We start from the raw sequence: 13,293 nt of genomic DNA, 5'->3' as shown, positions 1-13,293 counted from the left end.
CTGTTTCCGCGCGAATGCTTCACGTGACCAGAACGGTCTATTGATTGTCGGAGGCAGTGCATGCGCCCTCGTCCTCGCGATATCTGCTGCCAAGAGGGTATTATAGGTACCGCGGGCACGCTCTGTGTCGTTTCCCGTTCGCCAACGAGACGCGGCGCGGAGCAGAGCGGATCGAGAAGGAAACCCCGAGTGGGAAAACGGGGGTGGACCAGGGGGTGGCTAGAAGGAAGCAGAGGCGCTACTAAGTACCGCGGTAGCTCAGTGTCGCTGAGTATGGTCGCCAGTGCACGGACCGTGGCCTGATCTTTATGATCTCGTTCGTTCTTTCGAAGTACACAAAAGTCTCCCGTCTTCCATCCCTCTGCGACCGTCCTTCCTTTCTTCAGTTTTCGCCAGTTCGATCGTCCCGGAAAAGTTTCGAGTGGCGTCGTGACGAACCACCCCTCGTTGATTACGTTCTTCCGAGCTCCTAACTCTCGCGTCTGTGTTGTTACACCCCCTCATCGACATTTCGCGCCAGTTATGGGAACATTCCGTTGCGGAATCTCCGCAGACCTGCTCAACATAGTCGGCTCTACACTGGCCAACGCGAATCCGAGTGATACCCTGTGTTTGTTGACACCGACGCGAGAAACACCGCTAATCGCTCCTTTTGATCGTCTGCTAAAGATTTGCTAATCCTGCAGGATTTGTTCCTGAGAATAACTGCTGAACGTCGAACACTCGATTTGGTTCGTGACAATCTTGTTAAGTGCGTGGCCCATATTGAGAAAGATTTGTCACGTTCGCGCTGGGAAAGCTTATATTGCCGATACTGTCTGATGAAACTTGGGTGATGTCGCGTAATTCTTTTTGAGCGTCTCCGAGAGTCTAGATTTCTCAGGCTAGTTCTTGGGGATTATATATATATATATAGCCTTGGGTTTTCGTAAAGTTGCTGGAACTCTTGTAAAGTGCGTGGCCTAGATTGAGGAAGGTTTTTCATGATCACAGTGGGAGAGCCTATATTGCTGATGGTGTTCGATGAAACTTACTCGATGTTGCGGGATCTTTTTCATTGATCTTTCAGAGGCTAATGTCTGCTGAAAATCCATCTGGACTTTCAAGAAAAGTCTAATGGAAACTAACGATACGCGTGGCCTATATTAAAAGAAATCCTTTCCCTTGAGAAAGCTTACGCTTATTAGAGTATCGGAGAAAACTCGTTGAAATCAGGAAATTTTCGCACTAATTAATGGGAGTACTCTATTATTGCTCAGAATGTTCGCTAAAAATCCACCGATTCAATTACTCACGTTGATCCCCGGGAATCTTGGAGGGAACGTGACCTATTGGGGCAAGTTCTTTGCCCCGATTAGGGGCAGCCTACATTGCTGAGGACGGCTGCTAAAAATCGGCTGATCTCGCGGAACCTTCGCGTTAGTTTTTCAGAGCTCCGAAAATGCGTGGAAATGTTTTGCCCTGCTCTGAGAAAGCCTACATTGCTAAGAGTAGTCCAAGAGTTAGTTTTTGGAAGCCTATAGTGCTTAAAATATTCGTTGAGTCTTGCAGAGTACAGAGTTCATCGAATGCAATTTTTCTCAATTCTGAGGAAATCTATATTGCTAAGAGTATTCCAAGAGCACTCCGAGAGTTGGTCGTCGGGTGCTTTGTAAATGGAGTGGCTTGCTCAAAAACATTTCGCGTTTTTGCAGATAAGAAGAAAAATCTCAGCCTTCGAATATTCGCGTTGGTCTCGGGGAGGTTTTATTTTGGGGGTTGTCGCGACCCATTGGTTGCACGATGCACGACCACAGTTAGCTAGATCCGTTCCACTTTGGTTTGGCCCGAAAGTAAACAACGCCGCGAGATTCATGCTCTGCCACGATTCTTTCCTCTCCTCTCTCTCTCTCCCTTTTTTCTCTTTTGGCGAGATTTCCGACGGGCTTCTGTGTTCACCAGAGAATCGAAATTTTCCTAATCGATATTGTCCAGGTTCCGCGCTCCAGACGGTAGAAAAATCGGTTAAAATTCGTTCGGTACAAATCGTGACATTCTGCGCACTGACTTTTGTACAGTATGACTAACATGCTGACGTGATATATAAAGTAGTGATGCAATATATAATTTAATTTGTGTTCGTATGGAACAGTGAGACGGACCTACTGAGTGCTTGAACTATTATCATTTTTTGGAATTAATAAATAATTGAGACACCATGGGGAAAGGTATAATATTCACGTATTAATTTTGTGTAGATAACAAAATGGAGAGCACAAGTAGTGAATTGTTGAAAAAGAAGGAAAGAATATATTTTAGTATCTATTAGTATCTTTTAGTATATTATTATTATTCCCGATTTTCTTTTTTTTCGAGTCTGTGCCAAGAATATCTTTCTATGCAACTTGCCAATTTTTTCATATCTGATTCTGCTTCTTTAAATCTTTAATCTTCTCTAAAAATATGTAATGAAGTTTCAAATGATTGTATCGGAGTTTCTATGAATTTAATGATATTATACCATAATTATTACATATTTACATAATAATATGCGAAGATGTGTGGTATTTCATCCATATGCTTTGAATAATACAACAACAAAATTAAATATTTATTACAATGTATTGTCCGTTTTTGTTCATATATTGCAAAAAAATGTCCTTTTGCAAGTGTATATGAAACTTAGATGACACTGCAGTTTGCTTGTTTATGTTTGGGTCACCTTCTAAACAGTTTCAAAATATAAATAAAAATTAAAATGATTTGGAATGTACAGGTCATAAGAAAAAAAAGTCCAAACAACAGCAACAACAACAACAAGGATTAGCAGCTGCTCAGGAACAACAAGTGGGAACATCAGTTGCACATCAGCAACAACAGCAAAGGCAAGATACTTCTCCGCAGCAACCAAAAACACCACCAGGTCCTCCGCAGCAACCAAAAATACCACCAGGTCCTCCGGAACAACAAAAAACACCACCTGGTCCTCCGCAGCAACAAAAAACACCGCCAGGTCCTCCGCAGCAACAAAAAACACCGCCAGGTCCTCCGCAGCAACAAAAAACACCGCCAGGTCCTCCGCAGCAACAAAAAACACCACTAGGTCCTCCGCAGCAACAAAAAACACCACCAGGTCCTCAGCACCAACAACAATCACAATGGGGTCCACAGAAGCAGCAACAAGGACGTGGTATTTCTCCGCACCAACAACAAGGACGAGGTATTTCTCCGCACCAACAACAATCCGGTCGTCAGGAGCAGCAACGAGGACCATGGGGTTCACAGCAGCAACAACGAGGACGAGGTATTTCTCCGCACCAACAACAATCCGGTCGTCAGGAGCAGCAACGAGGACCATGGGGTTCACAGCAGCAACAACAAACGCCACCTGGTCCTCAACAGCAACAACGAGTACCATGGGGTCCACAGCAGCAACAGCAAACGCCACCTGGTCCTCAACAGCAACAACGAGGACCATGGGGTTCACAGCAGCAACAACAAACGCCACCTGGTCCTCAACAGCAACAACGAGTACCATGGGGTCCACAGAAGCAACAACAAATATCACCTAGTCCTCAGCAACTACAACAAACACCACCTGGTTTTCAGCAGCCACAACAAGTGCCACCTGGTTTTCAGCAACACCAACAAATGCTCCCTAGTCCACAGCAGCAACAACAAATGCCACCTGATCTTCAGCAACAACAGGAAACGCCCCCTAGACCTCAGCAAGAACAAACATCACAAGAACCTGGACAAAAACAAATTGTATTGTATACTCGCTAATGAAATTGATATTATAATTTTCGATTGGGTTAATAGATTTTATTTTTTTATTTATATTGTTATAGACAACTTATAGAAGTGATAGATTTACTGTGGGGAAATTAACAAGTGCTATGCAGGATATGTACTTGGAACAAATACCAAAGAGAAAGTCTGCCAAAGGAGGAGTTATGGGTCGGCCAATTATTGTGGAGACGAATATGCTAAAAATCATTTTGGATAAGTTACAAACACATGTTGTCCATTATGATGTAATTATTGAACCAGACAAGCCGAAGTTTCTGATGAGACCAGTATTTGAAGAATATAGGAAATTGCATTTTCCAAGCAGATATCCAGCGTTTGATGGGAAGAAAAATGCGTATAGTGCGAAAGAACTTCCTTTCGGTGATATAAGTGTATGTAAATAGTACTTTTGATACACATTTATGATTTAACTGAAAAAATTGAATGAACTCGTACTACAATTGAATATAAATTACCTATATATGCATTATATCGAATTACCTAGAACTTGTGCCTATCATTTTTTTTATAGGAACAAGATGAAGTGAAAGTTTACGATGTTGAACGTCAACAGGATCGTCCGTTCAAGGTTTATTTAAAGAGAGCAGCAGTTATTGATTTATCATGGTTAAAGAAAATTAATTTTGGATTCATGGATTTGCAAAGTGAACAGAGTGGTATGCAAGCTTTGGAGATCATTCTGAAACATGGGTCAGCAAATACCTGTGTCAGTGTAAGTTATTTTATAATATCAAGGCTCTTTCTATTAAGTTCATTCTAGCGATAGTACTGAGCAACTAAAATTGTATAATTGTTTCTAGTTCGATAATATTAGTAGGTTGGTACAATTGTACATTTACAATTAATATAATTTTTTGGACAGGTGGGCAGATCACTTTTTCCACATCCAGAACCAGGTAGAGTTGTGCCATTATCAAATGGCTTAGACTTGTGGGTTGGAATTTTCCAGTCTGCTGTAATCGGATGGAGACCATACTTGAATGTGGATGGTAAGATATTATTGTACTTGTATTTATAATTATATGATTCTTATCTATAATCTATAATTCCATTATAATGGATATATGTTTTGTGTACAGTTGTCCACAAAGGATTTACATCTCCTCAAATGATTATCGACTTAATGAAAGAAATGTGCAAACATCCGAAGGATGAAAATCCTCTGGAAGATATAACACCAGAGGATGTAAGCCGCAATGCGGATAAAATAACGAAGTATTTGAAAGGATTAAAAATTCAGTATGAAATACCAGGACAAAGTAATAGTAAGAGGAGATACAGAGTTAACGGATTAGTTGAATGCCCGAGACAAAATAAATTCACTTTAGAAAACGGACAAGAATGCACAGTTGAGAATTATTTTATTCAGCAAAAAAGATATAGGTTGCAATATCCAGAGTTGCCATGCCTTTGGGTAGGATCACGGTCTAATGAACGTAGAATACATTTACCAGCAGAGGTATATACATCTACGTTTGTTCAGAATTTGAGACAGCGTGTTCGAAATTATACGTTGTTTATTTTTATTCTATAGTTGTGTACAATCGTAGCGGGGCAGGTGATACAAAGAAAAATGGATGGCAGTCAAACATCGAAATTGATTAGATATGCTTCAACTGACACTCAAAGACGTAAAGAGAAGATTATGCACGGAGTAAGAACATTGTTGTACATTTAAGAATTGTAAGCATTCGATTCTTTCGTTTATTAACATAAATATGTTTTTAGTTTAAAAAGATGAAACTAAATGAACAGCCGACACTTTCGAAAGAATTTAACTTGTCTGTAAATTGTGAGTTTGAAAAAGTACCGGCTAGAGTACTGGAAGCTCCTGTATTGGAATACAAGCAAGAGTCAAGGGTAAACGTAATCAAAGGAGTGTGGCGAGCTACCAACTTTAGATTGCCAACCAGATTAGCAGACAATGAGTGGACTATTTTGAATTTGGATAAATTCACACAAGAACGTACAATACAGGATGGTTTACATATTCAATTACGGACAGGCGGTTAGTTCGTGGTTTTAAAATATCACGAATGATCTAGAATATAGAACATACATAATATAGTCTTTTACGTTTATATTTTTTACAATTCTTTAGCGGACAGCGTTAATATGCATATTGGAAAAGCGCTAACCCCATTTGTAACTTTAAATATACAAGGAAGAAACCTGACTACTATATCTCAATATTTTGCCGAAAAAAAGAGGCAGAATCTAAAATTGATTGTGGTGATAATACCGAATTTGGATAATGCGTATAGTAAGTAATATAATGTTAGTATATTCAAACGAAATGAATGAACGATCTGAACAATTACATAAAATTTTTCAGGTTTAGTGAAACAGATATCTGAATTGAGAACAGCAGGCGGTATAGTTACTCAAGTCTTAAAGGCACAAACTTTAAAAAAATTATCCCAAGCAACAATTACAAATATTTTGTTGAAAATTAATTCAAAACTTAACGGTATTAACCATCAGATCTTAGACAAGTAATGTTTATTATTTCTAGTGAATTCTGTAAATTTCTGTTTAATGGATATTTAATGTGTACACTAAATGTTTTTAGCCCACCTTGCTTAAAAGATCCATATATGTTAGTTGGGGCAGACGTAACTCATCCATCCCCCGATTCTACAGATATACCTTCAATTGCCGCGGTAACAATTATCTTGGGTAATTTCTCTGTATCAACGAATTAAATATTGTTTTTTTTTCTTATTTAGGTTGCTGCCAGTTATAATGCAAATGCTTTTCAATATAAGATTGAATTAAGACTTCAGCCGCCTAGAGAAGAAATGATTCAGGATCTTGAGACGATAATGCGAATCATGTTATCGAACTTTCATTCAACCGCACGTGTAAAGCCAACCAAAATCATCTTTTACCGGTAAACATTATTTAACATAAAAAATGTAAATCCTCATATGGAACACAATTGATATTCATGTGCTTTAATTTGATCTATATACAGTGACGGTGTAAGCGAAGGACAGCTACCTCAAGTAATGCATTATGAATTGTCTGCTATAAAAAGAGCTATCGCGAAAATGGGAAACGGCGATGATAAAATTCCAATAACTTTCCTCGTCGTTCAAAAGAGACATCACATACGTCTCTTCCCTACTGATAGAAGAAATTCGGATGACAGGAACTTCAATGTGCAAGCTGGAACCGTCGTTGATACTAACATCACACATCCAACACATATAGATTTTTATCTTGTATCACACGCTAGTATTCAAGTACGTGGAATTTTGCAAGATGCGTCACACTGTGTTTAAGAAGTTAAAATTTGTTTGCTAGTGTTTGTAGAGTGAAAATATTGAAAACCTTTAAACACAATATACTTTGTAGGGCACTGCTAGGCCTACGAAGTATAGATGTATCTGCAACGAAAGTGATCTGTCGGAAGATGAGATTGAACAGTTGACATACTACCTTTGTCATATGTTCGCTCGTTGCACGAGGTCTGTTAGCTACCCTGCACCCACTTATTACGCTCATTTGGCTGCGTTCAGAGCTAGAGCATTGATACACGGGTTAGTATTTGGTGTATTACTGGTTGTATTTATTTGATACTTTCATTTTGCATATTTTTCAGTGTACCTTTAAACATTAACAACCTCGAAGAAGAACAACGAGTGAAAATGTCTTTACAAATGAAAGATTCACCTATGTTTTTCGTTTGAAGATACTTATTCATATATCCTTTTATCTTCGTAGAGTGGAAAGTTTTATCATCTTTAATTATTATATTATATCGTATATAAATACGCACTACGAGGTAAAGGTATTCATATACAGCTATTTTATATCTTCAGCTGCTAATAGCATTTATAATATGTCGAATTAAAAATGATTTATATGTTATATATTTTAATAATTTTGTAAAAATTTAGTTATTTGTTGTTGTGGAAACTGATAGAAGCAAATTTGATATTAAACATTATTTAAAAAATATTACTGTTAGTGAAAACCTGACAGCAGTAGCATATGAATACTTTTTTCTACATATATAAATATCATGTAAACGAATTTTCTTTAATTTTTGACAACGGTAATAAAATGTGATTATATTTTTTGTGCTTATATAGGTATGTAGTTATTATATTAGCTGTTACACACGTCACAATAAATAATGATATAAGCAATAACGGTTCCAGCTATTTCGAAAATTACAGTCTTCCTATCTGTGTGTGTATTATTATGTTCCTTCAAATGTAAACTTGATATACAATATTACAGTAGTGGAATGGGATCAGCAGTAGGACTTAGTATTACATGTATGTTTTGCTATTTGAAATATAACTATAAATAGCTTCTATTTATACGCATTTAAACGTGTAAAGCTTTTATAGATTATATCATCAAAAATAAAAATGTCTATAACGAGGTTTTGTACGACGAATCATATCGAAATTTGGTATGTTTGTATGTATGTATAAATATTGTATCAAATAACATAAAAAATTATTACTAACTGTTCTACTGCTGTTAACACATATCTGAAGACTGTTTCATGTGACAAATACCTTGGTTCTAATTTGAAGTAATTCGCATTGTTTAATAAAAAAAGCCACTGTAATAAAATAAGGTACAGGATTTGTTATCTTTTTTTGAAAGTAGACATTCTGAAGTTTCTATCTTCTGCTTCGCTTTAAATAATTTGTTTTCTTATAATAATAGCATTAATTACGTAATCCATCAACCAACTCATTAACTGACGATTAAGCATATTATCTGGTATGTATTAGCATGTAAAGCATGCACCAGTTCCAACTAAGGTACTAGAGTAAATGCTTCCTACCATCTGGTCAAAGTTGTCTCCATAATTGCGCATTTCTATTCCCACCATTCTGTTGCACATTCAGCATTGCTTAAACCTTCGGAATATATAGAGAAAAAGCGTGTTCCCTTCTGTGTTGGTATTACCGAAACTTCATAGCATGATACATATGTAATAGACAATTCAAATCGAATTTTAAAGTTTCACAATACATTACCGGGTTTGCATCAGGAAAATAATTGTCGGAAAGAATCGGTTACAAATTATTAGCCAATGAGAATAAAGTCGCATTGCATGTAGCTTCCCTTATTCTCGAACATATTTTGAGCGAGTACAAGATGGTAAGGAGGGTTTAAATTAATATGGCGCATTCAGCTCCACAGTGCCGGTACCTCGTACTTAAGAATAACCGAGTTTCTCAAGTAATGTTTCAAAAAGCGAAAAATCTCGTATTTGATCTCGTGATGCGGACTTCAAAATACCCATTCGATCGTTGAATTTTTCGTAAAATTTGCTGGCATACTCGCGTGTATAATTCAGCATCGTAAACGTAAATTTCAATGATCAATACAACCGTTTGTTTTCCATGTTTTTCGCTCGTTAAAGTAATTTCTGGAGGTACGTTAATTTTTAGTGATGGAGTTCATTTCGGCCGAAGTTCGTCGTTTTCAAGTCTATCACGACTTTTGAGAGGAAAGAAGAAATCGTATGACGAGGATATATCCTATCGCCAACATTATTCCAAGGTATGTGGTACATCGAACATGACAGCACGTAGAAAGTACATATTTCATTCGAATGCTATGTACATTTTTGTTTGTCACCTTCTCTTTTCATTTCTTCACCCTGCATGCGCATTGTCGACACTGCTAAATCTTTCTGTTTCAAATAAGCGAATTGTTAACTACCTCAGGGGTTAGGATTCTGCGAAACATCAATAAATGAAAAAACTTACTGTGTTTGTTTATACGCTGGTACTCGTGAAAATAAAATACAGAAGGTCCGAATCTTTGTAAACACAGGATATAAACAATAAGAAATATTTGCAATTCTGTTTGGTTTTTCGAAAATCAGGAACTGATGTCATCAATACCTAGAGAATATAATAGTTTATAACATATTTTAGATACTTTTTTCGAAGAGCTGTTCTGGTGTGATGTCACTATACGATCAAGAATGACACACTTTTTCAGATATGCCGAACATTTTTTATAATTTATATTACAGTTAAACAATGTATCGAAATTTACATCAGACTTGTCTGATTTTATTATCGATACACCAACAGATTTTTCCCTTTTCGATTTCATGTCGACAAAATTTAATTGAGAATCGTTCAACAAGACGCAATAAGGAGGTCAATGTATACCAAACAAGTTATTTTAAAAAACATAAAAACCGTCCTGTTTCTGAAGATTAATACTTTATTCGCCAGAAATCTATTAATAGTTTTTTAATATTACTGTACTATCTCTCAAAGAAGCTTAACAACTTTCCTCTAAACAATAAGCCCGAAAGAACTGATTAGACCGTATTACATTCGATGATTCATTGGTTTACGAACGAAGTTACCGTCGCAGTCGGAAAATTGCTTAAGAAACCCTCAATCGTGAATGGTTGATTTTATAAAAGACTGTTAAGTTATCATTAGTAAACTAATAATACGAATTCGTGATAGAATTATTGTTTGTTCTTGAAAAGTTGGTACCTGAAATAGGCTCGTGGTCACAATAGCTGTCCAGTCTACTGCAATCATTTCAGCCCTGCAACATGGCAAAAGAGTGGACTGTGAGCATGTTCCCAATGTCTTTTTTCCGAGAAATCGATCATGAACCCTGAAAACCATCGGCACGGTGAACTTTGTTATTGTTTCGCCGATTTGAAACGGTTTAACAATTGTGCAGCGCACATGTCCGAGGTTGTGCGTGCATGTACATTGCGGCAAGGGGTCACTGCTCTGCTATGTTCTATTCTTGTTGACGTGGCATAGTGTTACGCGTACCGTCCAAACGATCGTGTAACCTGGCGTCAAATGGCGTCACGAAATCGGAAACGTTTATGTTCATGTTTCGATGGTCGAGATCGAGGCGCCAAACACAAGTCGTTGTAGATCGTTAGAATAAATTATAATTGCAGCGGCCATAGTGAGACGGACAAGAATTTTGATTCTCTATTAGCCTACGATCAGAGACAAAATCGATTAGTACCCGATAGGTCGAGTCTATTGTGTCTTATACCATATTTTCTGTATACATTTTTTACATTTCTTAATTGAGAATAACATCCATGAAACATTTTTTGTCCAAATTACTTTCGAGTGTTTTCAATCCTTTTCTGTTTTATGATTTGACGTTACGTTACAGACATTCAAACTTGATAAATTTGCAGTAGTTGCAACTAGATTGATATCACGAGCAGACTCTGTGTAACAAACTCTCATTTTTCTCGGCAGTTTTCTTGTGATCAAGATGAAAAAATATAGTAATTTAATCAGCAAACTTTAATACACGCTTACACAAATTTGCAAGTGCCATAGATACATAACAAACCTAATTACGAACGTTTAGCTTGTCATCATTGTCGAAGTGACAATTTCATTCATGGCGCTCATTGACGCATTGGGGTGTCGAGGGTGATTCGGGATCCCTTCTTGATGTTGAAGGATTTAAAACCGAAAGTCATGGAAAATAATTAAGTTTACAGATCCTTGTGGATTATAGTCTGCTCTCGAAAACGAAGCACTGTCGATCAAACTCGAGACTTGACGCGGTAACAATTACGATCGATAATTTAAGGTGATAGCATTCGCAGCGTGTTTTCCTCATCCTTACGTGTTATTCGCGTGCAAGCTACGCTAAAAGGATTACGAGCCTGCAATCCCTTTACGGGCGCAACATTATAGCTTCGGACCAGACAGAATGAACACGTTGACTATAAAAAGATTAAGGGGAGGCTTCCTGAGCCCATCAGTTGCCTAACATTTGAATAAACTGTTCTTCTTGCGTTCAAACTGCAAACACATTCCATTCTCTAATTTCTCAAAATTGTGGAACTTCCTTCTCCTAGAACCTAAGACTAAAATCTTGTCAAGGGCTGGGTTTATTCAAATCGCGAATCGAAACAACGGTAGAACTTTTTTGTAGTTTCTGTTTCAAACGGTGAAACTTTTTTAACCAGTTAAGCGCGTTTGTCGTGTATACACGTCAAACCAAATCTCTATTACGGTGTGTTCGACGCGTTTACTCGCCGTTGTGTCTTTCTTGTTTATGTATTTTATTATTATTTGAGAATTTTTAAGTTTATAATAACAATAACCTTTCAGAAATAAATTGTTAAGTTTTTCTTAAATAAAAATGTAGTTCTTCGTTTTTCATAAAATTTGTAATAGGACCATTTTGCCCTACGTTCGTCGTGTATGCACGTCATCGCTTGATTTTAATTCCGCACATTGTGAGGGGTTTTTAAAACTAAATTCGACGCTTAACTGGTTGAAGAATATTCTCGGGTTACAAGTTCCGTTGCGAACTTGTAAAGAGAGGTTCTTAAAAGGAAAAGTTTCACTTACAGAGTAATTTGTAAAATAAAAATGTAGCGTCTAAAACAGGCCATCTGCTATCATTTCCAGTAGCAGTGGTTGAGGTACATTTTTTGTTTTAATTTTCAACTTTAATCTTTAAGCAAAGACTCTAGAATTCTTAAATTAGCGATTAGATTTTTAAATTAACTGGAACAACTTATACATATATATTAGACGAACACGATAGAACATTTTGAAAATATACAAATGGTACGATAAAGAACTTTGTTTAGCATCTCGAGTTTCCTAAAACAGATTCCACAATCTTTGGGAATAATTGAACTTTTTCTTCAAATCGATGACAAACTTTCGTAACCATAATTTCTTCGATTAAATACATCTTACAAGAGCTCCCAAACCGAGCTGCGGTCCTCATTTTCCCGCAGCCATCGTAACTTTTAACTGGTATACAAGGGTCACTCGTGACCCCAACATTGTATCTCTATTTCATTTTGTAGTAAAAGTTCAATTTTCCATATTTTTACTCTTTCATACACTAGCTAAAAAACAGATATCAATAAATCGTTTATCTAGAATTAGATTTTAACACGTTTTTCATCACTTTTTATATATTATATCAGTCATTTTTCGTGAAAATAAGGGTTAAATCGGCATTAGGCCGCGTCAGGTCCGAAAAGATTAAAGTACAAAAAATCAAATCAACCATACAGGAGGAATCGACTAGCCCGGGTCTGCAGCGATCCAACGGCAATCAGTCTCTCGTCTGTCCAGGTGTGAGGTCTAGACCGTGATCATCTCCTAAATTTCCGGAGTCTAGGGTTGCATCCCCCCCCTATTTTCTTTCGCTTTTCCTCTTCAACTGCCTGGCACCAGCTTTTGACTCCTAGTAGCTCGTCTTCCTTCATCCCCTATACCTTCTCTATCAGTTTCACTCCCTCTTTCCGTCTTCCGTCTCTGTGAGCCAGCAACTTTCCTCCCTCTACTCTCTCCTCCCCTTCGTTTCTCTCTGTCTCCCACCGTCTCTTCCCCGCTATCGCTCCCTCTGTTTCCGCGCGAATGCTTCACGTGACCAGAACGGTCTATTGATTGTCGGAGGCAGTGCATGCGCCCTCGTCCTCGCGATATCTGCTGCCAAGAGGGTATTATAGGTACCGCGGGCACGCTCTGTGTC

General features: G+C 37.6%; 1 protein-coding gene and 1 long non-coding RNA gene across 3 annotated transcripts; one reads left to right on the top strand and one right to left on the bottom strand.

Moving 5' to 3' along the window:
• Positions 1-199: 199 nt before the first annotated feature.
• Positions 200-8,400, top strand: LOC143260172 (protein argonaute-2-like). 2 transcript variants are annotated; one of them, XM_076524901.1, is made up of 16 exons: positions 200-331; positions 1,975-2,207; positions 2,756-3,747; positions 3,831-4,163; positions 4,304-4,504; positions 4,655-4,781; positions 4,872-5,251; positions 5,327-5,446; positions 5,521-5,800; positions 5,894-6,055; positions 6,128-6,287; positions 6,365-6,455; positions 6,522-6,685; positions 6,770-7,040; positions 7,153-7,337; positions 7,400-8,400. In XM_076524901.1, the coding sequence occupies exons 2-16, from the start codon at positions 2,198-2,200 to the stop codon at positions 7,485-7,487; spliced, it is 3,564 nt and encodes a 1,187-aa protein (XP_076381016.1). In that variant the 5' UTR covers positions 200-331; positions 1,975-2,197; the 3' UTR covers positions 7,488-8,400. The 2 variants fall into 2 exon arrangements, with proteins under 2 accessions (XP_076381016.1, XP_076381017.1); XM_076524902.1 differs by having other exon boundaries at positions 206-316.
• LOC143260175 (uncharacterized) lies at positions 7,345-13,164 on the bottom strand. The gene is made up of 3 exons (XR_013034283.1): positions 10,293-13,164; positions 9,540-9,677; positions 7,345-9,463 (listed from the first exon to the last, which is right to left on the bottom strand). It is a non-coding gene; the product is annotated as an uncharacterized LOC143260175 (long non-coding RNA).
• Positions 13,165-13,293: the final 129 nt, after the last annotated feature.

Source organism: Megalopta genalis, chromosome 10 (assembly GCF_051020955.1).
Source record: "Megalopta genalis isolate 19385.01 chromosome 10, iyMegGena1_principal, whole genome shotgun sequence".
Lineage (NCBI taxonomy): Eukaryota > Metazoa > Arthropoda > Insecta > Hymenoptera > Halictidae > Megalopta > Megalopta genalis.
This window is presented reverse-complemented; position numbering and strand designations above follow the sequence as displayed.

Excerpts from the sequence above, each read along its gene's own strand:
- LOC143260172 (XM_076524901.1), top strand. Across the intron at positions 4,164-4,303 it reads TTCCTTTCGGTGATATAAGT|GAACAAGATGAAGTGAAAGT; the intron begins GTATGTAAATAG and ends TTTTTTTTATAG. Across the intron at positions 5,252-5,326 it reads GAATACATTTACCAGCAGAG|TTGTGTACAATCGTAGCGGG; the intron begins GTATATACATCT and ends TTTATTCTATAG.